The sequence below is a fragment of the Erithacus rubecula genome, assembly GCF_903797595.1.
Source record: "Erithacus rubecula genome assembly, chromosome: 3".
In the NCBI taxonomy this organism is placed as follows: domain Eukaryota; kingdom Metazoa; phylum Chordata; class Aves; order Passeriformes; family Muscicapidae; genus Erithacus; species Erithacus rubecula.
Window position 1 is genome coordinate 88,715,420 of NC_136689.1, and position 27,735 is coordinate 88,743,154.

Here is a 27,735-nt window from a genome sequence, read left to right on the forward strand (position 1 = left end):
ATCAGAGTTGCACTGTGGATGACCCTGCAAGTACATATATATATATATAAACATATATGCACTTGTCTATTTATATCTACATATTTATTTATAAAGGTGAAAACTGCACATTCAGCATACACAGTTCTTGCACTGGCAGATTCAGAATAGCACATAGCATATATACTAGAATATATATATAATTAACATAGAATATAGAATAGCACCCAGTATATATAAACTTAAACACTCTACTTAATAATTGATTTCTCTTTTTGTTCCTGGATATTTTTTTCCTACAAAAAGGTGACATGAACTGCTTTTAAATTTTTTCCCTTACCTTTTTTTATTACAATGAGAGGTGGACTGAGATCAATATGAAGTTTAGAAGCAAGTTGTGTTGCTCTCAGTTGCTCTGATTCCTGTTGTGCAGAGTGACCATGAGAGGAACTGGGCTCCTCTCGTCCCCTTAACTCTGTTTCACCTTCTACATTCTCCTCCATCTGCACCACCACACAAAAACCAACCTAAATCAACAATGCAGAAAATGACTACACAGCGTAACAATGTAATAAAGACACCTTCAGTATTTTTATCCCTATTACAGCACCGGTAGGATAGACTAGCAAGGAAAGGGGGAAAAAATACCTCTCCTTTCAGTCGGTGGTTTAAAAAGAGAAGATCTACGCCGTTATCGAAATAATATAAGCTTCTTTAAGGGTGCCTGATACAAAACTTTATTTCTAATTGCGTAAGTGTACTTTGTCTCCAGTGAGACCGGCGCGGTGGAACTCAGGCGTCGGGGTCAGGTTCAGCTCCTCGGGAAGCTGCTGCAGGCGCAGGTCCCGCTGCCGAGTGCTGGGCACCGAGCGCCGGCCGCGGCATCTCCTGAATCCCGGCAGGTTTTTGCTCCTGCGGTCTCTCCTGGGCACTTAGAGCTGCTATGGCAACCCCTACACAAACCCAGCGGGCAGCCCAGCCCCCACGAGGCACCTCGCCCGTCCCCATTTCCCACTGGATTCACCAACCCGGTGCTAATTTCATAACTACCCGTCTTTTAAAAAGCACCGTAGTTCTCTCTTATGTAGAAACTAAACCCTGAGCTTCAGCGATCGTGGGGCGCTGAGCCGGGGGAAAGATATGGGCACGGCAGCGCCCGGGGTCTGGGCGAGACGTGAGGGGACAGCCAGCCCGAGGCTGGGTAAGGAGCTCCCCTTCTTCTCAGTAGGGACAAACAGCTCCCACACGGATCTGAAGGCGCCGCGGGAGGTGCAGCTTATCCATTTTCATTACAGAATCACAGAGTCGGTTAGGTTGGGAAAGGCCTCTGACCCATCACCACCGTGGCACGGAGCCACATGCAGTCATTTCCTGAACACCTCCAGGGACGGTGACTCCACCAGCTCCCCTTGGCAGCCCATTCCAACGCTGAACAACTCATCCCGTGAAGAAAACACTTCGCGTGCTTCCTTCTTTTTCCCAGACAACGCCCACTGCGGTAGGCGACCACTCCCAATGTTTTAGCGCCTCACAGAAGTCGTTAAGTTTATTTTTTTGTTTTTTATTTTTCTAATCGATTCCGGCGACTTTGAACCAGGCCCCAACAGCACCCACTGAGCCCCGCAACAGAAAAAACTCCTTATTAAATAAAAAAAAAAAAAAAAAAAAAAAAAAAAGGAAGAGGAGGGCGAGGAGGCGGTGCCGCCGGCAGCGCGGTGCGCGTGCGCGGCCGGGCGTGCGCCGGCGCACCGGGGGCTGTCAGCGCCTTCCCGAGCAGGGGCGGCCGCGGCCCCGGTAAGTGGCGGCCGCGGGTTCTGCCGCTCCCTGCACTGTCAACGCCCTGTCCCCGCCGCTGCCGGCCGGTGAGCGCTGCCCCGCCGGCCCCTGCCGGGCTGTCGCGGACTGTAGGGACCCCGGTCTGGCAGTGGAAAGCGGAGGGGGTGAGGGGCGGGATGGGCCGGGGCGATCCGGGGAGCCCTCCGGGATGGCGGGGCCGAAGGGGGTGCTGAGGGCTCGTCGTGTCCCGAGGCCGCGGTGGAGGGCGAAGGAGCTCGGCGTGCCCGCGGGCAGCTCTCCGGCCTTTGCCCGGCACGGACGGGCACCTGCGTCGGTGCGAATGATTCGAGCCGAGCCACCGCAGCCAGGGAGGAGCCGGGCGGGTCTGGGGCTGCCGGCCGGAGCTGCCCCGAGCTCCGTGCGGAGGGGTCGCCGCGTTGCTCCGGCCCGGGAGCTCCTCTGCAGAGGGACAGGGGCCTCCCCCGGGAGCCTGTCGCCCCCGCTGGCTCTCCTCTGGAGCATGAGTCCCGAGGATAAGGCTGCGATTGCAGCTGGAGCCTGCCTGAGTCAGCTCGGGACGTAGTTTTGTTCGCTTCTGCCGCTGTTTTGCGCTGAAGATGTGGGTAGTTTTGACTCACAGCTTCTGTATGGAGCTGACATGGCTTCCTAAAGTTTGCTGTTCCTTTTGGGTGGTTCTTCAAGAGCTTGTCTGCCTCGACGTGTTAGTTGCAGTGTGCTGGCTTCTGATTCTGCTGACGAGGTCTGCTTGATGCGCCTGGGTAGTGGCTGTGTGAGCTAAAGGCGTTGTAACTCTGCGGGGTGTATTCAGAGCTTTTAATTGGGGCAGCAATTCAGGATGAAGCTCTCTGCTGCAGAATACCATTTCTGTAGTAAAAGCATCTTTTAAATTGTCCTTTAAAAAAAAAAATTAGGTAGAGCCCTTATAGCTTGGCAATGGATCTGGAGTGTTCATTCCAAAGCACAAGTGATGGAAATAGATCTTGCATGTTTAGATGAAGAGTAAGAAGTCAAACATGGTTTGAGTTAACCAGGCCAGTAGTAAAGAATCTACAGTTTACACTGTAGAGGTAGCTCTGGAATAAGTTCATACTTATGAGTGTAATTCTTGAAGGTACTAGAGATACAGAACTTCAGACATAGGCACAGATTAGCTCATGGACAAACTTTGTCTGGAGTGTTTTTTAACCATGATAAATTCTAAAATTAAGAATTTTGCTAATGCTCTAGAGAGTCTGGGTGGGATGAAGTTAACTTTCTTTGTCATAGTCTGTACAGTCTGTATTTTGGGTTTGTGGCTCTCACCGTGGTGTTTGGCTGTAGCTGAAGGGGGCTTGTGCAGTGTGAAGGCTTTCTCTTTTTCCTAATGTGCCCTCCACTCCTCTCGAGTAGGCTGGGGATAGGCAGACATTGAGAGGGCACAGTGGGGACATCTGACCCAAACTGGCCAAAGGGAATTCTCTAGTGTGTATGATACTTAGCAATAAAATACAGGGGATTTTTTCCAGGATAGTGATTATTCAGAGACTGGCTGGAGTATTAGTTTGCCTGTGAAAGGGTGGGGAGCAATTTTCTTTGCATCAGTTGTTTGTTAGGGTTTTTGGGTGGGGGATGTTTTATTCATTTATCAAACTTATTTTCTTTTGTCCCATGAGTTTTCTTGCTTTTGCTCTTCCAGTGCTGTGCTCCTGGCACAATTCTTTAGATCACTGTTCTGCTGAGATTAAGTGATGTGTTGGATTTATGGATGCAGACTTCTCTGAAAATAGATACCTAATTTCAAGGATAATATGGAATAATGTGGGTATGAGAGAGTGTAATTCTAGCTGTGGCAGCAGAACCTAAAATGTTCTGTTTGGTTGCAAGACTAAAGACATGAATTGTTGGAAATAATTTGGAAGCAATGAGGAGCTCCAGATACGTTTCTCAGAGGTCTGCGGACACCATGGTATTGCGTGTTTGGTAATGATATCCTCCCGACTTTCTGCTAGTAGCTAATGAAGTTTGAGATAACAAGTCTGCCTTGATGGACAGCTGATGTTACCTTTTCCTCATACTTGTTTGCCTGCATGTCTTGGCTTTACTAGAAATTCTGATGGAGACTGAGGTGAAATACTTGAGTAAGTTTGCCCTACACCCCTGATGGACAGGACTGATACTGTGAGAAGAACTGAAAACACTAGTAGGAAATCAAAAAATTAACCATCAGAAGCCTAAATGGAAGTGCTATATAGTTAAGTCTCTGGGTTTGGAACTTGTATTGCTATATTTCTCCCCAGTTTTGGTAGCAAATTTGACCTATTGCTGGAGGACTGTGGTTCTCTCAACTCCACCCAATTGTAGTTTAGGATGAGTTAGGACTTTTGCTTGAACTTTCTACAGGATTCTATTATGCTTGTCTTATCCTTTTAATAAGCCAACCTACCTTGAATTAAATAGAATCTCTTCTGTTAATAATGATTTGCTGGTTTTGTGGTGGTTGGTTTTTTTGAAATTCAAACTTAGAGCAAAGTAAATGCAAAAACAGCAACCAAAAACATTTCAGGGGAGCTAATGAGACTGAGTTAAGTGTCTTTAAATGCAGTTCTTGTAGAATTCCAATTGCTTCTCTTTAGAATGCAGTTTAATGATGCCTCTGTCAAGTTTCACTGCTTTTATTGCCAAAGTTAATTCGCCAGTTGTTAACTTTGAAATATAACATACCCATTGAATGAAAAAAGGTGGGTTTTAAAAAAATGTTTTATTTCTTTTCAGTCCTGTTAAGTAATGAAGGCATTGTGAAGTCCTAATCAGCCATGGAGGAAACGGATAGGGAAGCAGTTGCAACAGCTGTTCAGAGAGTAGCAGGAATGCTTCAGCGTCCTGATCAGCTGGATAAAGTGGAGCAGTATCGCAGAAGGGAAGCTCGTAAGAAGGCTTCAGTAGAAGCTCGACTCAAGGTACAAAGTTGGATAAACCTGAGTGTCTGTGGTGTGGCATGAGTGTACTTTTCTTTGGATTTTTTCTTCTGTTTTTTTTTTTTTTTAATCTGTATTTCAGCTAGATGGATAGGAACTTCAGTTTTTGCTCTGTATCCAAACCAGAAAATTTGTGTCCTGAAAGTAATGCAGACTAACGTTGTACATCTTACTAATATTTTATTCAAGCATTTCAAGTATTCTTAGGTGCTGTACATTCTACAGTTTATTCATGAACAGCTACCCTGCTATGTAGCCAGTCAGCCAACAAACCTTGTCTTAGTGATTGAATACTGAACTTGTAACAAAAAGTTGGTGATTGAAAATGGATCAGTCAGTTACCCCTCTGACTTTTACATGGGTTTAGGGAAGACAGCTAAAATACATCACGTTGTTTCTCATGGAAGTGACCCCATGATTTTACTCCTCCTTTGCATGTGTACATGTGAGTGGATGCACATTCACTGGCACATCTAATATTATCATCAATAATATTACATCTAATCTTATATGCCACTTAGTTTAACTTACAGCTATTTAATGGCTTCTCCTTTGTGGGAGTCTCTATGAAGTAGAAGAAAGATAGTTTTCTTTCACAGTGAAAAAATTGGGTGTTTATATACAATGTGCCATTTATGTATAGCAAATTACATGTTGATTTTTGTAGCATAGAAACAGGCATGTTTCTGATGACTTTGGCTGGGCTTTTCAGATTTAAGTCAGAAAGCATATAGAGCCTATTAAAAATGGATCAGCTGTTTAGTTACTGTGATCTATTTATAATATATGAGAGCAGTATTTGCCTGGCTGCTTCTATAGACAGTCATGACTAAATTTTTAAGTCTTGTAAATGCCTAAATCCACTTAATAGCTATTTTCCCTACTGTTTGTCTTAAATTAGTTCAGTCATCCATAGGTGGTCAGAAATACCTGTTCCAAAAAGAAGTTCAATACCCCTTAATCCACTCAGGATGCATCCCTGGAAAGGGTGCGGGTTTGTGATGCAATGGATAGCAGTGCTGATTTTCCCAAGAGAATTACTCTAATGGATGCAAGCACAGAGAGGATGTAGGAAATCCTCTTGCTGTGGATTTAAACTGTATCTGTGTGTGGTGTGGAAGATGGGGAGACAGACATGAGGATCATCAGCCAGGGGTCATCAGTTGTTGACTTCTCAGACTGAATTGATTACTGCTTCATCTGGGTGAATCAACACTTAGGAAATCTTTCAGTGTGAACATGTTAGGTGCTTCTTTCTGGCTGGATATGCTGCCATCTTTGTCATAGTTTTCTTCAGGTGAATCTAAGTATTCTCTCCAATTCTTTTCCTGTATATTTAGTTAAGTACATTTCTTATATCTCTCACTGCATTTCTTCCTGTGTAGCATAAATTCTTAGAGGAAAAACTGCTTTGCGATATATCAAACTCATCAGTTTTGTGTGTGACTGATGGCACTCAGTGAAGCAGTATTTGTGGGGCTCGGTAGCAGACCTCTGAAAGGATATGTGGAAGGGCACCAGGTAGCATTGTAGACTGGTGCTTTTGGGTTCTGTAGTCCAGGATGTAGAAAAGCTGCTTGAAATCTTCGCAGAGCCTATAAAATTATAATCCTTGGCCTTCATCTTTGTTTGTGCTCTTAATCAATGGAAAACTTCTCTGTGAAGAAACATTGTATAAATATACATATCCTAGAGAAGTTTCTAGGTTGTGCATGTTCCAGAATTGAAACATGCATGAATCCTCTCCCTTTTGATTCTTAGCTGCTGTGGATTTGAGCCATAGGGAGACCTGGAAGCCAGGTTTCTGGCTTCATGATGAAAGTTGTCACTTGAAAATGAATGAAAAGAGAAGTTTTGACCCCTTTTTCCAGGATGGCTTAGTTTTGTTTTCATTTCTTTAATACAGTGGTGATCTGTCCAGTCAAAGATGAATGTGCATTCTAGGAAACAAAGTCTATAATGCTAGGCTGGGGCATGCTTTGTTCCATGCCCCAACACCCCATCCCCTGGCCCCAGCAAACTATATGAAGACAAACTGAACATGGATGGATGTCTGGTTTTAGAATTTTCTTTGTCCATTTGTGTTAGAGACTGAGATCCCTTACTGTTTCAGTTAAACATTATCAAGTTTCAGCAAAAGATAAGTAGGCAAAAATTTGAATATGTAATACTTTGAAGATCTGCCTCAGAAGAAATTATCAAAACAGAAGTATTGGACATTTAATGATCATGTAGTTTTTAAAATACTCTATGGTCAGCTGCAGATGATTGTGTTTGAGTATCCTAATTATCTCAGTTCCTGTAGAGGAAAAATGTGTTAATGCAGCAGTTCTATAGATAGAAACAGTATAAAAATGCCTTACTACTGCTTAATTGTGCTGAGTCTACCAGAAATGCATTTTTATCAATAAAATCAGCATGTCATAATTTGAAAGTACATAAATGATCTTAGTTTTAAAATCACTGCATTTTTCTGGGGTTTTCCCAGTACATTTAAAACTCAGTAAATGTTGTTTGCAGTTACCAGGATTTCCTCTTTGGCTTCTAGTATCCGAAAAAAAAGTTCCACAACTGTCCAAGCTTTTGGGCCTTAAAAGTCTGGAAGTCTGGCAAAAAAAAAACGTGTTTTGAGCTTAGCAAAATGATTAGTCCCTCTTTTTCTTCGCTGGTTGCCTCAAGTCCCCAAGTTATGCAGCTGAGTTTTCACTGATGACTTGCTTGTCTTTTGAAGCCTGTTGTTTCTAGTTCCATTTTCCACTCCCCTGATTTCACCTTCATCCCATCTTTTTAAAACTACATATCTAAAAAATGTGCTGTGGATGTGATCTGATTTCTTTCACTCAGATATGCACTGTAATGCATTTTCTGTAAGGTGTCTGGACACCTGAATGCTATTCAGGCCTAACAGCCTCTATGAAGTGTCATTATTTCAAGTGTCACTTGTCACAAAACATTCATCTCAATAACATGTCTTTATGACAAAATAATCTAGTAGTTGCATTGTTGGTCTGGTCATTGATGTTTCACAGAATGAAAATTATATTCAGTTTGGGGTTTTTTTGTTTGTTTTGACAGAATTCCTTCAGGGCTTGTTTTATTTTTTTTTTCCCTCCAGGAGCTTTTGGGGTTTTTTTAAGAACAATTCAGAATTAAATTTGGGCTTTTTTAGAACATTTTCTGTTGAGAGTAAAAATTTGTAATTGCTTTGGCAAAATGCTTTGAGAATCTGTACATACCAAACATTCTGATGAAACATCAACTTTCTTTGATATCCCCCTTTGAAATTAATTTATGAAGGAAATGCAGAGAAGTCTCATTCCTTTGATCCTGGTTTAATATAGATTTATAAAGTTTACTATCATCTCCCTAAGCTCCTATGTTAGTTTGTGGGTGGACTAGTTGTATGTAGGTCCTTCAAAACTAGATACAGCTTCAGAACTTCAAAAAATGGTGTGTGGGCACACACAACATTTTGCACACACAAGCTTGCACACTTCTAATAAATTATAATATTTGCTTTTCTATTTCTTTCTGCTGAAAATGTTAGATACTGTAATGAAAATTAAATCTTGAGAAATGTTGAAAATATGAAACTTTTGAAGATTAATATGGGTTCTTTCTTTGTCTTTTTGTATTCAAGGCAGCAATACAGTCACAGTTAGATGGTGTACGAACAGGTTTAAGCCAACTGCACAATGCTCTGAATGATGTGAAGGACATTCAGCAGTCTTTGATAGATGTCAACAAGGACTGGAGACAGAGCATCAACACTATAGAAAGCCTCAAGGATGTTAAGGATGCTGTAGTGCAACATAGCCAACTGGCAGCTGCTGTAGAAAATCTCAAAAATATATTTTCAGGTAATCTACTTTTGTTTATATAATCGATCACATACTGAAAACACTTTAATGTGGAGCTAACAACTCTAAGGTTGTCAAGTAATGTTGAGAGCTTTAAACCTCACTGGGAAAGAAGACTTAAGGAAGAATGACCTACACATCACATACAGGGAAGTAGCTGATAACCATTTAATATGGATGAAGACTAAATTGTGCTGTAGGAAGTTCTAGTCTGGCCATCACACACAACTCACAAAGAAGTTTCTTGCAAGCAGTCAGTAGCTGGGATAACATGTTTAGTATAAAAGACTGAAATATGGAAACAACAAATACAGAAAGAATATTTGTAAAGTTCTGGTGTGTTCCCACTTCAGCTTGACACCTACAGCGAGACTGTTGGGTACAAATAGTACAACATTATTTTAGGAGGCAAAAACATTTTGTACCACAGTACATCTGTGACGGTTTGCAAAATGAAATCAGATTTATGTAATAATATGGATACTGTAAAGATAATGTGATTACCTGTGTCATTTTCTGTAGCTGTGCATTCCAACTTGAATCATGGTGAATTCCTTGCCGGGTCTTCTCTATTTACAAATAATTTTCAGTATCTTACTCCTGTAACAGAGACTGAACCTATCAGACTAATTTGATTTCATTTAAACAGCATTTTCTCACCTTGTTTCTTCTGATACTAATACACAAAATATGCCTGTAAAGCAAAATTGCTTCCCAGCCATACCAGGTTGATTAATTTACTCTCTGTGTGCATACCTAAACTCTACAGTATCAGATACAGTGTGCAACTTAAAGAAAAGTGTTTATATGCAATGTCTAACAATTAAAAATAAAGAACAACAAATTCCAATGTGGAATTGTTTTGGGGGTGTTGTTTCATTTTACACTGATGAATGCAGCTGAGACAATAAAGCTTTTGAGGCTTTCTGAGAGGATTTTAGTATGCAGCATCTCCCCCAGGAGCTGCTAAACAATGTAGTTGTTTTGCTCAGAGGTGATCAAATGTTTTATTAAAAAAGTGGGTTTTATCATGATTGAGAAGACAGTTACAATCACTAGAACTTTTTGTGGGCTACCAGTTTTATCGTAGCTGCCTTTTTTTCAATGACAGATTTTTCTGATGAGATTTTTCAGTTCTTCCCTCACAGGATCCTAATCTTCTGTGGGATTCCTCAAATACTGAAAAGTAATAAAAAATCTTCAGCATATTTTAGCAGCCTAGGTAATTGTCTCTACCCTTCATTTGTGCCTTAAGCAGGCAAAACTGATCAAGAAGGAGGTAAAATTTAGAGTTTGGTTTATGCAGCCTCAGGTTCAACAGAATGACTTTTAGGCAAGTTAAAAGTCTTTTATGTAATATCTAAGAAGGCCAGCACTGCTCTTTGCTTCACAGTAGATTCTTCAGGATTCATATATTAATTTTTTGGCATCAGGAGGAAGAGAGAAAAATATGTTGGCACTATGATCGTTGTTTAGCCACTGATCAAAATGGAGCATTATAGTTAATAATGTATAAAGATACATAACATTTGCTAACAGTTTTTTAATACTTCAAAATAATTTCCTTTAAAATATTTTAAAATAATTCCTACAGCCATTCTCCAGCTTTTTTCCTAGCACTTCTATTGTCTTGTATTAATTGTTTATATTTTGATGGCAGTGTTGTACTCTGTGTGATTTTTCTCCTTCTTTGCCTGCCTTTCAGTTCCAGAGATAGTCAGGGAGACCCATGACCTGATCGAGCGAGGGGAACTTCTGCAGGCTCACCGGAAACTGATGGATCTGGAGTGTTCTCGTGATAACCTGATGTATGAGCAGTATCGCATGGATAGCAAAAACACGCATGACATGAACCTCATCCACACGTACTTTGGGGATATGCAGAAACTGTCTGAGGAATTGGCAAAGCAGCTTTGGATGGTGGTCCAAAGATCTCTTGTTACAGTCCGTCGAGATCCAACCTTGCTTGTCTCTGTTGTGAGGATAATTGAGAGGGAGGAGAAAATTGACAGGCGCATGTTAGACAGGAAAAAACAGACTGGATTCATACCTCCTGGCAGACCAAAGAAGTGGAAAGAAAAAATGTTCAATATTTTGGAAAGAACTGTGAGCACGCGGATTGAAGGCACTCAGGCAGACACCAGAGAATCTGACAAAATGTGGCTTGTGCGGCATCTCGAAATCATCCGTAAATACGTGCTTGATGACCTGCTTGTGGCTAAGACCCTGCTGGATCAGTGCTTTCCTCCACATTATGACATTTTCAACAGGTTGCTAAACATGTACCATCAAGCTTTGGCCACCCGAATGCAAGAACTTGCAGCGGAGGATCTGGAAGCAAATGAGATCGTTAGCCTTCTAACCTGGGTTTTGAATACATATACTAGGTAAGGCACTCTTATCTTTTCTGTTAGCAGTAAGAGGAGACATGCAAAAGACCATTTGTGTTAGTGTTTGCATGTCTATTAACATACAAAAAGATAAAACAGAAATTAATCCTTAAAACTTGTTTGTATTTTACAATATATAATGTTGAGTTGCTTAAAATTTTAATACAGTTAATGACCTGTATGAAGCCTGTATTTGTGTACCAGTTTGATGAAGCATGGGGAAGGACAGGAGACTGAGAGCTTGTGTGCGAAACAAAATGTTTGTTGTGGCCACGGCCCCAGAAGATCTGTATGATTATTAACTTTCTATTGTTCTCTTCTACAGGGGGTGGGACTGCTTCAGTTGCCTCATTACTGTTAAATGGAAAGAATGTGGTAACTTCCTTTAGGTTTTCTCTTAAAACTGTGTGATGATTTGTTTATTTGAAGAATTTCTACTTACAGGTTCTCTATGATAGTCATGCTTATTTCTTTTGACTTGTCTGATTTGTTGGGATTACTTAAACATTGTGGAAGGTTTGTTGCTGGTTTTGGTTTTTTTTTTTTTTTCATCTTCCAGGTAGAAACAGCTCAAATAGCAACTGTTTAGTTTTTGCTGGTGTGTAGTTGCTAAAGCAACTGATTTGTTTGGGAAAAAGTGCTGCTAGCCTTTCTGTGGCTCATTCAGAACAGGATTACAGTCAGCTGGCATTGACCCAAGTTCTGTACTATGTGTGCTTTTGATGTCTTCAATTGTTCAATATCACTAATGTGACAAGTTTAGACATTTGGTGGGTTTAGAGTGTAGTACCATAAAGCACATAGGTAGGAAATAATACTGTTCTGGAGAGTTCTCATAACCAGCTTTAGGTTTGTGTTCAGCTCTTTGTGCTTTACCCTACACTGCAAAGTCCTCCTGGTTTTTCTTCCCTGCAAAGAAGAATCAGGAGTACCCACTTGTGTATACTTAATACCAATGCAGGGTATAAGAGATACAGCTACTAATTAGCAGCTGAGTTAATTGGCCTTTTCTTCTTTTGAAGGCCAAAGGAATAACTAGCAAATGAATATCAGAGATATGAGTCCTTCTCATGCATGACCTTGGTAGAAATCTTTCTCCCAAGCTCCTCATTTGTGTCCTGGGGCTTATGTTCCAGTAAGGCAAATCTTGGTCTTAAAATTGCCCTTCTACCTTCTCTCAGAAAGCAGAGTAGATTGTTACTGAGTTAGATCATTTAAGAGCTAAGGCTCTAAATCTGTGTGTTCCATCACTGGAATGGCAAAGGGAGGGAGCAAAGCCAGTGTTGCGTCTATTTGCAAAGCAAACAAATCTTGCTCTAAAGCAAGTCATGAGGTTTGTAGCACCTGATGGCTGAGTCTTGTGAAGAAAGGGAAATTAGAGGAAGTACCATAAAGGAAAACATTAGGGCTTTGACTTTCTATTTTCTCTAAAAAAAAAAAAAAAAAAAAAGCCTAAGAGGGCAGTACAGGAATTCTATTCTTGTATATTGCAACAAAAGGTTATAAATAGGATGATAATTACTGGAACAGGTTGCCCAGAGAAGTTGTGGTTACCCCATCCCTGGAAGTGTTCAAGGCCAGCTTGGATGGGGTTCCAAGCAACCTGGTCTAGGGGGTGGCATCCCTGCCCACAGCAGGCAGATTGGAAGTAGATGGTCTTTGAGGTCCAACCCAATCCATTTTCTGTGATTCTATGAGAATTAGCCATTGTGTGTTGGTAGTGCACAGTGGGAGAAGAAATCAGCTCAGGTTTCTGAGTGGGGAAGTGAAGTTCTCTGCAGGGATATTTGCAGAGCTTATCAAATCACAGTTGCTGGACATATTTTAACAATCCACTAAAAATTCTCCATAGGGGTATGTTTATAATAAACTAGGAAGGAGAATGGACTGACATCACAAGAACTGTAAATAATAGAGGGAAAATATAAATTTTTATTGTATTTGCATATTGCAGCTGTACATGAAAACCACCTGAGAGAATACAGACTGAAAAGAAGCATTGAGGTTTTTTTCCATGTGATGAATTAATAAGGTCATGCACAACTTTTTTTTCAGTATTTGAAACATAGGAGTTACAAAAGAATCAAGGGGGTTTCTTTATCAGAGCATGTCTTCCTGGAAGCTGTTTTTAGAAATATGCTTGACTCATGTTCAGAAATGAAGTGGTGCTACATGTGGAATAATAGCCTTGAATATTTAAGTGGGAGTTTTACTGTGCTAGATGGGTTTCTCTTTCATGTTTAAGTCAATGAGTGTTTTGGAAACATACTGTTATTATTACATCTGTGCTGGGTTGGAACCAGGACTCTAATCTGTGTTTGAGAAAAATTATAAGTCTTGTAAGATCCTGTTCATATTCCTAGCATCGTTTTATGAGATACTGATGAAGTGTTGACAAAACTGCTAGGAGTTCACCAGGGTTGCTACAGAGGGTGTCAACAATGTCCACTTTAAGGAACAGGAGGAATACTACTATACATATAGCTGGATGCTGTCTCTGGAGCCAGTATCTCTTTTCACCAGATAGAGCAGGATTGGTGGCAGAATAGAAGCTTTCTAAAATGCTACTTTACAAATAATGCAATTATGTTTGAAGTTTCAGCTTGATTATAAGCTTCTTGTTGAAGGTAAATAACTTCCCAACAGTTAGAAGTCTTGTGCCACTTGTAAGGGGGTTGTCTGTCACTTCCCCTAGGCAGTTGGGTTACGACAGTCAGGAAAGAGAAATTGTGCATAGGAAGAATTTTTGTGTTTTCAGCTGGAGGTAGAAGTTTTGGGTCTTTGTTTTGGGGTTTCTGGTGATGCGCTTTGAGAAAAGGTTAATGTCTCTGTGGCCTTGTGAACAGGGGTAATTATGTAAAATGAGGTTAGAAATGTTCTCTAACATGGCACGGTGCCATATACAGCTTCTCACATTTCCTCTAAATCAACCTAGAGCAGGTCCTGCTATTACATGTGTTCTTTCTGTAAACAACAACAGAACGGAATTCAGGTTTGTGAATAGATGGAGCCACTTAAAATAATTTCATTCTCTTTTCTTACAATCCAGGAAGATGCTGTTAGTGTAGAATGTTCAGTCACAGTAGCTTTTATGGTTTCAAATACAAGAATTTTGGTATTCTAAATTGGTAACTCTAGTGGTTTTTTTTCAATGCTTTGAGATTTGTTTTTCCAGGAAGTAGAAGCAACACTGTGCTGAGTCCCTGCATGTACCCAGAGAACAACTTCAATTTGCAGAACTATACAAACTGGACACTTGTTTAGGAATTTAAGTTACCATTTCTTTTTATGGTACCCTCTGCAGAATTTGTGGTTTGCTTTTGAAAAGCACACTATAAAGGGAATGGGAAACAATTTGTTATTATGATATTAAATATATTTCCATCAGCTGTTAATAAAGCTCTCTCTGAAGAGTGTGGGTTTGACTTATTGATTTTTTGAGCATGAAATATTAAGAGTTCTTGCTATGCTGTGCTTTGACATAGTTTTGGGGATTTTTTGATTATACAAGCCACTCATTGTATGATCTTGTATAGATGCAAAATATCACTGTAAAGTGTTCATTTTATATAATCCTTGCTAAAATATTTTGCTCTAGTTTCTTTCCAGTCCTATAAAATCAAGAATTTTCTTTTGCAAGCAATTGCTCTTATACAGTACCCATGAAGTGCACCTTTGATTTGTCTTGAAAGATTCTTCTTCCTCTTAGATTAGCTATGTTCTTTACCAAGACAGGAAGCATAGGTAGCTTTTCTTTTAATATATTTTAATTTTTATAGGATGTGGTACAAATACCAAAACAGAAGGACTTTTGTAATTCATACATGTCACTGGTCTTTACTGTTCTAAAATTCAAAATGCATAAATTGTCTGTCATCATCTCTGAAATTGAAAAGATATATAAAAATGTCCCCTACAAAGAGTCTGCAGATTGAACCAGTTGGCTTTCATTTTGTTTCAAGTAATCATTAATTCTTAATAAAAATAATTCATGGAAAGCTTGTATATTTAAATGTCTGTAATATTTTTATTATATCCTGGGCTGTAGCTTTTACATTCTGTTCTTTCATTCATAGTTTTATTTACACTTCATGTAAATGCATTTACTGTTGCAGTTGCTATTAAAAACTTTTTGAAAGGTGTAGGTATTGGAAAATCGCCTTTTACAGTGAACATATGGAAGAAGTTGCATAGTTTTTTAGTTTTTAACTTTTTATCTCATTTTACTTTATTAATCTGCAATGTTGGGTTTTTTTCTTTTTTCTTTTCCTTTTTTAATTCAGTGCAGAGATGATGGGAAATTCAGAACTCTCTCCTGAAGTGGATGTAAATTCTCTGGATGCTCTGATTTCACAAAATGTGGTAGACCAGCTTCTCAACAAGTATATGTCAACACTGACTGTGAGTAACAACAGTGGAAAGGCCCATTCTTTTGAGTCTCTAGCTGCATTAGTACCTCAGTGCTGCTCCTCCATCAGCAGACAAATGTGAATCTAACACCATCCCTTTATAAAAAATTTTCATATTCTTTGCGTAAGTTTCTTTATAAAGTTATAATCAGATGATTTTATATATGTAAATCATGACATTTCAAGGAGTAGTTATGTTTTACAGACTATTAATAATAATTTATTAGAAAGGAAGGAATTCCAGTCTTCCTATGCCAAAATCCATAGTGCTAGTATGTTAGCACTTAAAGACACTGTAGGCAGTTTGGTCCCCATAGTAATTACATGAACATTTGATACAGATGTGATCTTTTCAATGTAATCAGGATGTTCATGTTTGCCAGTGTGATTCTTTTAACAGACTTTTTCCTTCATGCCTGTTAACTGCATGAGCATAATTTCCTTTTGTGGATGGCATTTCAAGACACTGCTTCTTTGTTATCCTAAGAGTCAGTAGAAACTGGTCAACTTCATGGCAAAGCAAGCATTATGTGATTGTCAGATCCACTAATTGCCTCCAAGAGTGGATATTTGGTAGTTGTAACTTAGGACTTTCTGTTCTTAAATGGTTCAGTGAATTCCTACTCTTCCTAACTTTACAAGCTCTGCCAAGCAGAGGAGGGAAATTTTTGTGATTCTTTGGATGTGTCAGATACTAAAATATGTCCAACAGCAACTACTTGGACTTTATACTCATCACAATAACATAAGCCAGTTTTGTAGTGACTCAAGAAAGTTGTCAGTGGAGGCTCTGCTTCCCATTAGCTTTATTAGGACTTCTCTGCAAGTTTATTTTTCTGCACTTAACTTCAGGACAAAAAGCACGTTGGTTTGTTTTCTCAAGCTACTTTTGCCTTGACTTAGGAAAGGCCGTTGAATTAATTTTATCCCACTTACCATGAAGAATACACCTATATTAGTTTTTTAGAACTGGTTTTTTTTTCCTTACATACTGAAAAATATTATATATAGAGTGTTTTATTTATAGTCTATAAATAAAATAAACCAACAAAATTGCTACTCAGTTAAACAGAGTGACTTTATTTTTGTTGGTTTTATTTTTTGGCTGTATCTTTCTTGTAAGGCAGAAAATACCGAAACTGCCTATTTTTTCACTTCTACCTTATTTCATTTGCTGTTGTTTAAAAGTGTTTTTAAACACAATGTAACTAGTTCTGTATGGCTAAGTGCAAGTAATTGGGACCATCAACTTAAATACTGTTGTTAACATCAACAGAAATGTCATGAGAAATAAAATGCTAAAAGATTTTTAACAGATTTCAAGCATATTATTTTTCCAATCGCCTCAGCTTGAAAAAAAGTCCTTGTAAATGCTGATCTTAAGGTGAAAAAGTCCCCTGGGCTGCCAGTTTAAAAGATTAATTCCTGCAGGTCAGATTTCATTCGAGGAATTCCATGCTTATGAGGAAGAAATGTAGTGCATTGTTTCACACAATTGAAGAGGGTACTATATGGACTTTGACCTTTCTGTTTGTGCCTACTGGTAATGTGTAATTGTGCATGGTAGGCCACAGTAATATACCTGTAACATGTTGGAAAGAGGTACAAACATTTATATTACTACAGGCTGTAAGCAAACATGAACAAAGCACAAAAGAGGCAGAAATCATCAACCCAAGCAAGACAGTAATCAAATAATCCAATTATATATTTAGCAAACACTTTTTACTCTTTTGAATAGGTCTGTGGTATGTGTCATACAGAGAACTGGCTTAAATCTCCTTCTAAACCCAGGTCTTAATATCTGTATGCTGTACAGTGTGCTGGGCAGATGGGAGGAGAGCCAGCCATTGTATCAGTTGCTGTGTTCTGCAGCACTTGTGTTCCAAGAAACACAACCCATTTAATCTAATCCTGGGGGTTTGTCCCTGGCAATAATGAGCAACAGTTTCCTAACACCTAGATATAAAAGGAAGTGCAGGCCGATATATGCTATTTTTCCTACACTTAAGTATCAGCCTAATTTTTTCAGCTGGGGAAAAATTCAGTTTGAAGCCTAAAGCCTGAGCCTTAAGAAATTCTTCCAAAATTAGTAAATATGTTGATTCTCACAAATTGAGCTGCCCTTTGTGTTACAAGCACTCCTTTTCCAAAATGTGTCAAACTTCTAACTACACCACTTGTGTTTCAGTACTAACCTTTGTCTTTGTCGATGCAAATTTTAATTTGTCTGTTACCTGTATCCTATAGGAATGGCAAAAGTGGTCATCATTATCTGTTACTATACCATTCTTCATTATGGAAATGACTGGTATTCTAGATATTGTAGCAGGTGGATTTGTGTTAAATTAAATCTTTTCTTTCTCTTGGTTGTTTTATTAAATGAAGTCTAACATCATTGGCTGGCTGCGAAAAGCACTGGAGACAGATAAAAAAGACTGGATAAAAGAAACTGAACCAGAAGCAGATCAAGATGGGTACTATCAGACTACCCTCCCAGCCATTGTTTTTCAGGTATAAGACCACTTGTTTTTTCTAGAAAATCTAAAGAAGCAGTACATGGATTTGGGGGAATGGAGGAGATGTTAAAGTCTCTGGAATACTATTGTATCTATGTCTTTTGAAGTACAGTGGGCTTTTTACCCTGCAGAGCTGTTAGTTGGAGGGTTGTTTCTTTGAAGGTTTTAGTTTACCTTTTTTACTTCAGTGCTTAAAGACATAGTTCTTTTTTATGTGTAGGTTAGAAACATATTTTCCCCGTCCTGTTTTGTTGATACTTGTATTTAGTGAGCCGCTTTTACTTAGGTCTCTTGATATAAAACTGTAGTATAAGCCCACCAGATGATATGTGACATACTAGAACAGGTTTTTGTTAATATAGTGCTGAGTTAGGCTGTTTGTTAATACAGTGCTGAGGTAGTTAGGCATGTATTTGTTACTATAAATTATTCATTATATACAAACACCTTAATACTAGAACAAAAAGTTCCATTGAAGATTGAAACTGTTGCTGTTTCAAACACTATTTCAGTTAACATTCATGCCTGTTCAAATTAAAACCAGAAAAGATAAGGCTGTTCCTAACATCCTTAAAAAAAAAGCACAAAAGTACCCAAACCTGCACCACCCTGTTGTCGGTAGTGGAAAGTTTTGAAAGTGATCTTTATCAACCAGTAAAATGTCCGCTTATTATGCTCACTTTCTAATTTTTCTTTACAAATACTGCATTAGGAACCTTCAATGAAAGATAGATTATCTCTTCTTCCTGTATTTGTTTCCCACTTTATTTTTTTTCCACCTTATACAAGGATTTTTGCTACATTCTTTCACATTTGTATTAGAGCCAAGGTTTACTTCATCTAATCATTTTCAGAAAGTGTGTAATGTTGAAGAAACTAGTGGCTGATTATTGGCTCTAGTGTCATGCTGAGAGGCACTGCAGTGCTGAGATGCATGTAGAAATGAAATTTTCAAAATCATCTTAGCATAGAAACAACTCATGTTTCCACCTGGCTTTGTATCTGTCCTTCCGTTCTAGTTTCCCTCCACTCAAATATAGTTGCCTGTAAGTCACCTAGATCTTGTACCTACTTGTGTTTCTAAAGTTTGGGGGCTTCCTTATTTCAGTGTTGTGAGCTCACTGCTTTCATATATAGGAGAAGCAAAGGAGTTTGAGTTGTGGTGTTACTCATTACTGACTGCAAGAGCTGACCCTAGAACTTTGATACACTGTAAAGCCAAAGCACTACTGAATTAGAGATTAAGTACTGTTTTGTTGGATTAAAAATGCACCTGTTTTCAGTATCAGGGGAACAATTGCAGCATGCATTAATGGTTGCCAGTAATATATTAACTACACTAAGGAAAATAGTGCCTTTTGGTTTAGTCAGTGGGCTTATCTGAAAAAAAATCAAAAACAAACCAACAAATCCAACAAAAAGCATCCGTAGAGTCAGTGCTAGTGATTCTCCAAGACTCCAAGATAGGAGTTCTGTCTTTGCTTGCCACTGATAAATGCCTCTTTTCATAATTAAACTATTTTTGTCTTAGATGTTTGAGCAGAATCTTCAGGTGGCTGCTCAGATAAATGAAGATTTGAAAACAAAGGTACTCATTCTATGTCTTCAGCAAATGAATTCATTTCTAACCAGGTAACATAATGTTTAAAATACAAGTGTTGTATTCTACCTCAATCTCTCTTTGTTCCTACAGTTCAGTACTTGGTTTTTTGTTTGGATGTTTCTTTATTGCTTTGTCTTTCTTCTATCACAGTTATGCCAACCAGGCTTTTCTTGTCTTTCCTTTTATTCCTTTCTCCCTTTCCTCAATTTCACTACAGAAGTTCCTCTGTTCTGGTGAGTGGCACTTTCAGTTCCTGTCTGCAAATGGCTCTTAATTTTTGAGTCAATTCAGCTTTCTTTTATATCTCAAATTTATATGTCTTTAGAGAAAGAGAGACAACACCTCCTTGGCTGGATTCTGCCCAAAACAGAAAGGCTAAACATCATGAGCAACACACTCTTTATAAAATACTTCTAAATACCTGACAGACTCTTGTGAAGCATTTGATCCTATGGGTGTATTTGAGTTCTTACAGATTTGTATCTGTTTAATGCCATTCCTTGTATGTGTTACAGGTACAAAGATGAAGCACAATTGTATAAAGAAGATCATCTTAGAAATCGTCAGTATCCTCAGTGCTATGTTCAATACATGATTGCAGTCATCAACAACTGTCAAACCTTCAAGTAAGTCTGCATGTTCTTGTACTGTGAGAAAAATTGTATTGATATTTCAGTTGTAATACTGCCTCTTCTCAGGAACTTCTCTTCTGTATACAAAGAGGTTTTCAGTTAAGATTGTTTAAGGCTAAACTAAGGCAACAGGTTTAAAGATAGCACTGTTTTAAGAGGCAGGTATTGTGATTGCTTTTGCCTTTGGCAAGCCAAGCCACCAGCGAAAAAAACCACTTGTTATTCCAAGAATTTCATTGCCAAAGAAAAATTTATCTTCAGCTTCCAGAATTTGAAAAGGTCATTTCAGTTATTTTTTCTGGCTCTGGCCATCTTCTCTTGCATTGGATCTCTCTCAGATCACCTTCAAGCAATGTGATTGAGGTGAACTGAATTGGAGAAAAGTAAGCCAGACTTTCTGTGAAGAGTATCAGAATGTGGCTTGTGTTTCAGTGACAGACAATCCAACTTCCTGTTCATCCATAACTGCTGCCATTTGCAGGTCTACACATCAGCAATTTGCTAGCAACACTCAAATTGTCTACACTGATCACTCCAAAATTACTGGAGGGTAAATTATGGCTTACAAAGCAAGCAGCAGGCATTGTTTCCCCTTGCAAAAATAACTATTTCCTGTGGCTTCTTCTGTGTTTGTACTCCAAAAATATAATAGTGCAATTGTGCATCAGTGGATGATGAAAAGCCCTTTTTTGTTTGTTTGGGGTTTTTTTTGTTTTGTCACAGAGAATCTATTATCAGTCTGAAGAGAAAATACTTGAAAAGTGACATGGAAGACACGTTGTCAATCAGTCATGCAAACATGGATGCAACTTTAGACATCATTGCTAAAGAAGGCTGCTCTAGCCTGCTAGATGAAGTCTTCATGGATTTAGAGGTTAGAACTTTTTTCCTCAAAAAAAACCCAGAAGTATTACTTAGAAAGAAAAAAATAATTCAGAGTGAAGTAGTTGTGGAGCCTTTTCATTGCTAAATAAATAAAATGTGGTTTTTATATATGGGCTAGCAAAGTGTCAGTTAACATTAGTATTGCTCTTCACTGGTGTAGTTTGCATGTAGGAGACTGGAGGATTGCTTAATTAGATGTCATAGGATGACTTAAGGCAGGTGCTTTATATATAATTAATATTTTCTAGCAGATGTACTGTTGTGAAACTGCTGCTGATACTAAGTTGTCATTGCAGGTACAGTTCACCTGTAATTAATATATTTAATTTATTCTAACAGTGGGCCCCTTTCTATCTGGTAGATTTCCATGTTTAGGAATTCTAGCTTATTGTATAGAATCCCTCAGGGAAAAAAATAACTACTGTAAAGAAATTGGGAGTATGGGAAGGGAAACAAGGCAATTAGAGAAACAGCAGGAAATGGTGAAGCGAGATGCTCTGGGACTTGTTAGATTTGTAATAAAATTTTGAGCTAATAAGTACTTTGAGTGACTCACATGAGGAAGAATGTGAGAGAAGTTTAGAAATTGACAAAACTTAAAATCGTTTCCCATTTTTTAGTAACTGCACTGGTCTGATGAAAATGTCAAAAACCTGATCTGATCTCTTGTTTGTCACCTTCTCAGCCACATCTGAATGAGCTGATGACAAAGAAGTGGCTGATGGGATCTAATGCAGTGGGGACTATCTGTGTCACTGTAGAGGATTATTTCAATGACTTTGCAAAAATTAAAAAGCCTTACAAAAAGGTAGGTGTAAAATATTCACTGATACTTTGCTAATGCACTCTGAGCATCATGTTGATTTGGAATTTCTGAACACCACATGGAATTCAGAACTGAAATGCCAAATTGGAATTGATTCATTACTGGAAAGGGAAAATGTTCATCGTTATACTGAAGAAGTCTAAATCTACTTTTTTTTTGTTCACAGGCATATATTGTCAAATACAAGATCTAAGTTGCAGTATTTAGTCCAGGAAATTTCTTGGCATGTTACTAGATATTTTTACCAGTTTGTGCTTTTCTACCTCTCCTCAGAAGTTTGTAGTCAGATAAAATTAGCTCTTCTGAATCTAGTTTCGCTGATCTGAAATTACCTTTTTTATAAATGCACATTTATATTGGAATGATTCCTAGTTTTAATATATACAATGAAGTATAGTGAATTTGGTGCCCTAATGGTTAACAAATGCATAGATGTTTAAAGTGCTCTTACAACAGTAAATGTGCTAGGTTACAGATGTTTTTCCACTCAGGTCTGTCAAAGAATATCTGTATTTCTCTACTAGTAGGAACAAGTAAAATAATGTGGAAGATTAAAGGCAGGTTCATGTAATAAGACAGTGTTAAATGATTGTCTAACACCTAGGAACCTAACAGAAGCTTACAAGATCAGTATTTAGGTGAGATAGTCTACAAATCATACACTTACTCTTTCTTGCTTTAATTCTCAAAGTGATAAAAAGTTTCTCTGATGACCTCTTAAACTTCCGTATTTGCACATCCTAGAGGCCTTATTATGTAAGTATATGTATTTTCAGTCCAGAAGAAACACACAAAATAAGTTAGGTCAGTCCCAGAATTAGTATATATCTATGGAACAGCTTTCTTTTCCAGGTTTAGTTTGTTAGTATGAGGTACAAGAGCTTGGCATGAGTTTTGAGGTGTTAATCTCTTCAAGCACATATGTTTCATCATGTAGCATTTATTGCCACCTTGTGGGGAAAACGCTTACAAGCAGATTCTTTGGCATTCAGCATATCTACTTTTCCTGTCTCCCAGCACAAAAAAAAATCTCCCATAAAAGATGCCATATATTCTAGCACAGGCTGGATCATGGTCTTGTTTCCCTGATTTGTGATGGGATTTTTTCAGGTTTTGAAAGTACAGTTTTTAAAAGCCACACAAACAAAGCACCTCCAAGAAGACTGTAGCCCAATGGGAAGGACACAGTTCCGATACAGAAAATCTGGATCTAAGGCGTTCTGCTTTGCTGTTTTCCTCCTGTGTAAATTGAATGCTCTGCCATAGTACTGTTGGCTCTTGTGGAGTGTTCTCAGTTCCTTTCCAGTGGGATGGGCCATACATGTCAGTCCCCCACAGTCTGTTCTTTGCAGTTCATTTTCCTTTGTGTAACTGGCATCAATTCCACCAAAGCAAGAGAAGCAGTCCCTGAGCAACCACCTAACTCTGGTATTTCTGCAGACTCTTGAGAGCAGAACTTGAAATTGTATTTTCTGTGTTACGGATGAGGGTTGTGACTTCCAGAACTTTGCAATCTGTTGTTTTCTCCCTGTTTGCTCCCCTTCTCCCTCCTCTACTCTTTTTCCTGAAAACTTTTTTTTCCAAATTTTGACTGAAGAACATGTTTCAAGAACAACTTGAAACTAAAGTTTGATCATACATACTAAAATATGATAAAATGTTTGTGACTACCTGTTACACCAGCTTTTTCTTAATTGTAAGTAACTTTGCTATCATGCTTGCAGGGAAGAAAAAGCACCTGAGGACCTGTGCAATTTAAGGATTCTGCATACATTCCTGTTGAAAAATAAGCATTTGAAGGTTTTGGGGGTTTAGTTTTGTTTTTTACTTCCAAACCTCAGCATTACTCTTGCACCAATACCAAATGCTTCATCCAGGTATCAGTAGATACTTCCCATAAAGAGACAAATGCAGAATAACAAATCAGTCAAGGAAGATCTGAGAAAGTGATTGTTCTTTGGTGCTCCTTAAGAAACTCAAGACATGTTGTTAAAGATATCTTGGGCTTGTTACTTCTTGTGATTGGCTCATCATTAGGGAAGGAGAGATTTTAATTTCTGTTAGCACTGTGAAAATCTAAAACTACTCAATCTATATTAGCAAAAATTGTATACTGGTGTTTAAGTACAAATACACAGTTCAAAGCCTAAAAGTAATGGTTACATCTGCAGGTATCCCTGGCATAATCCACCACCTTTTCTATTTCTTTCAGACAATGACTCTTGAGGCCCATCGGCGAGTAGTTGTGGAATACATCAGAGCAATCATGCTGAAACGTATATCTTTCAAGAATGCAGAAGAACGAAAAGAGGGTGCAGAAAGAATGATCAAAGAAGCTGAACAGTTCAGATTTTTGTTTAAGAAGCTTGCAGCTGTAAGTGTTTGCCTTGGGTAGTGCTGTTAACCTGGTAATTTACAATAACCACACGTTTGTTGCTTGGCTGGAATTAAATCTCCATGTCTACAAAATGTTGAGTGACTTGGGAATATCAGAGATGCCAGCTCAGGGCACAGACAGATTCTGAACACACAGGCCAGCTGCTAAAACTCCTGAGTTTCTACTGCATTGTGTTTGTACAGCTTTCTGCAGCTGAATATTTGAATGGCCTCAGAGAGGTAGGGACCCTGAATTCATACCAGTAAGTGAAAGGAAAAAGCATTAAAAAAAAAGATTGAAATCTATCTTTGCTTTTCCTGGGCAGAAGAAAGGCTGATCTGGCATCAAACAGATGCCAGTGTGCTCATTTGGATCAATAAGTATGTTGACCCCATTTGAAGTCCAGTAGAAATAGAAAAGACAGGCTAAAAAACGTATTTGAAAATCAATGTACAAGACAGGCCTAAAAGCATTAACTACATAAGGAACAGGGATCTTCAAGAAAGCTTCTAGGGCCAACAGATGACAAAATACAAAAAGAATGCACTAAAAGATAAAGCCTGAAAAACTGGGGTAGTTGATGGAAGAGGAAGTGGAATAAAGGAAACAACCCATACCTGATTGGCAGAACCAGATGACCTTGAATTAAGATAGTAGAATAGTCCAGAGTTTAGATACAGTTCAATCAATCATTTGCTGAAAACTGCTTTGGTGGCCAGATGACTTGAAGGAATCTAACAGAGGGATAGTTTTGAAGAAATGTTTCAGAAGAGATCTGGCTCTCATATCAGTTGTTCCTAATGTTTATGCTTGTAATTACCCAAAGTAGAAGAATAGAAGGTATCACAATGTGGATAAACACAACATACTGTTTGAAGGACACTATTTCCTTCACTGATAGTCTCAGAGTAGTTATCTGAATGAAGAACAGGGAGCAAAAAATACTATGTGACAATTCACAAATATTTTGAGTTTTTTAGTGGCTGAAAATTCAGCTTTTTTGAAAATTCAAGGACATTGTCAGACAAAATATTAATTAAAGAGTTATTTGTAGATTTGAGGGGTATTGCTGTTGTTTTTTGGCATTTTTAATATTTTTTGTTTACTTTTGCAGGGCTCTGGAGAGGACACTGAAGGACTCTGTGACATCATTGAAGCCATTGCAGAGGTTATCAAGCTGACTGATCCTTCACTGCTCTATCTGGAAGTTTCAACTTTAGTCAGCAAATACCCAGATATCAGGTCATTCTCTTTGCCCTCAGATTTGATAGATAGATAGATAGCATCATAAGTTTTTGAGCAAATTTTGAAATTCAAAACAGTGAGGAAAAATTTTTTTCATATTTTTCATATTTTGGAATGTAACCACTTTCTTGTGGAAAATGATGCTAATGTACAAAGTATGTGAGCTGGACTAGGAGTTACAACTACTTAAGTTCTGCAGAGGAGTACTTAAAATACTTTAGTTCTGTGTTTTGGGAGGATAAAATAGGTTTTAGAGTCCTAAAAGCAGCCAAAACAATGCTTTATATTGAGCAGGAAAAACCAGTTCTCACTGAGTAGAGATCTGATTAAGAATAAAAAGTACCAGCTGAAACTGAGTGAAAGGATTGCCAACTAGGTGCTGTTTTTGACAAAATCTTACTTGTGCAAAGTCTGCTAATGCCAATTTTGCCCTTTTCTTTTGGCAGGGATGACCACATTGCAGCTTTGCTGACAGTGAGAGGCGATGCCAGCAGAGATATGAAACAGACTATCATTGAAACTTTGGATCAAGGTCCAAGCCAACCGAATCCAAACTATGTGCCAATTTTTAAAGAAATTACAGTTCCTACTCTGACTGTGCCAAAACTTCTTAAGTAATTGACAACTCTGTGTTTCTGTGTCATTACTGCTCTGAGATCAACAGGTTTGAAATATTTGTGGACAAATTTGGCAATGCTATTTTGAGTAAAGTTCAATATACATTGATATTTGCTAGGCATATTTCTTTCTAAAGACTTGGACATGAGGAAAGACAGGATTTCTGAAGGAAGAAGGACTAAAGGTCATGTTTGAAGAACAAAGCTTTTAATGGCATGGGTTTGTTTTTTTTTTACTGACCCATTTGTCACAGCTGGTTTTGGTGTCAGCAAATACATTTTTCATATGGAATATGTTTGCACAATGCACTGCAATGCTGTATAAAGATATTTATACCAGACCCTGAGAGCTGTATTAGTGCTGGATATACTAACATACATCACTTACAATACCTACACAGGCTCTTTTAGAACTGTCTTTATATGGCACTGCATTCAGTGTTAATGCCAGTCCACTTCCACATTATATTTTGTGTATGTACTTACTTTGGTGTAAAATAGTTTATTGCAGAAAACTTAATTATGAAATCAGTTTCCTGACTTAAAGGACTGAATGAAATTGCTACAGTGCAATTTGATTATAGATTGAATGAATAAATAAATAAAGAGATAAGGTACAATTTTTTTCACTGATTCACTAAAAACAGCACATAAAGCACATCAGTTGAATAAAATGTTAAACCATTGCTATGTTCAGCTATGATTCTTTGCATCCTTGTAGATTTACAGAGCATGTAAATCTTTTTTGTTGTTGTTTTAAGTGTGAATAAAAATTGGATTTTAATAGTTTTCTGAAAACACTAGATACTGGGTTTTATTTCCACAGTATTTTCAGATTAATCTAATTATAAAATAGTACTAGACAATTGTGGATTCAAAATTCCTTTATGAATGACACATTTAAGGCATTATCTCTTAGTACCTGACCAGAGGTAAGCCTAAGGAAGACATAGGCCTACATTGTTTTAATTTAACATTCTGGAAATTGTATTGTAATGCCTGTGGCCACCCACCTTGTGCCGTTCCAGCCCCGTCCCCAGCTCCTCAGTGCCCCAGAAGAGCTGTGTCCAGGGCCAGCAGTTTGAATAAAGGATAGAACGCGATTGTGACTTTCTGCAGCGACGGGGACGGTGTGTCCCCAGGGATGGTTCCAAGAGCATCCTTAGCACAGGAGCTCCCGTGGGACCGTAAACCCTGCCCAGGAATTGTAGGTACGGGGAGGGGAACTTGACTGTTTTCAGAGCGTTGTGTCCAGCCCTCGTAAAGAATTCATTTAAAGATTAGTGAGGTGGTACTAACTGAGCTTGTACTCTAATTCCATCCTGTCCCGGAAATTCTTTAATCCTCACTCTGTCTAAGGGAATCCGTTCAGCGGGCTTTGTTTCCCTCTGTGTCCCTTCTTTCTCCCAGCGCTGGTGCAGAGGCATCTCTTGGATGTTAAACTTACACTCTTTCCCGTCCGGGACACGCCAGCTCCCCGAATGGGCACCCAGCAGGGATCGGTCACGGGGACCGGAACCTTCGTGACGGAGGGTGGCGGCTCGGGGCGCGGCGGGGCCGCCACGCCCTGCGCGCCGCGCTGCTGTCGTGCCGCAGCCCCGCCTCGCTGCCTCCGCTCGCTGCCTGCCCCGGTGCCTCCTCC

The 27,735-nt window shown here is 38.8% G+C and overlaps 1 protein-coding gene across 3 annotated transcripts; it reads left to right on the forward strand.

The window, feature by feature from the left end:
- The first annotated feature begins 1,671 nt into the window (after positions 1–1,671).
- On the forward strand, positions 1,672–26,896 carry EXOC3 (exocyst complex component 3). 3 transcript variants are annotated; one of them, XM_079299696.1, is made up of 13 exons: positions 1,672–1,773; positions 4,528–4,712; positions 8,371–8,590; positions 10,296–10,977; positions 15,264–15,381; positions 17,778–17,903; positions 19,440–19,540; positions 20,027–20,137; positions 20,867–21,017; positions 21,714–21,836; positions 24,067–24,228; positions 25,346–25,473; positions 25,923–26,896. In XM_079299696.1, the coding sequence occupies exons 2-13, from the start codon at positions 4,569–4,571 to the stop codon at positions 26,092–26,094; spliced, it is 2,238 nt and encodes a 745-aa protein (XP_079155822.1). In that variant the 5' UTR covers positions 1,672–1,773; positions 4,528–4,568; the 3' UTR covers positions 26,095–26,896. The 3 variants fall into 3 exon arrangements, with proteins under 3 accessions (XP_079155822.1, XP_079155820.1, XP_079155821.1); XM_079299694.1 differs by having other exon boundaries at positions 1,697–1,841; XM_079299695.1 differs by having other exon boundaries at positions 1,756–1,895.
- Positions 26,897–27,735: the final 839 nt, after the last annotated feature.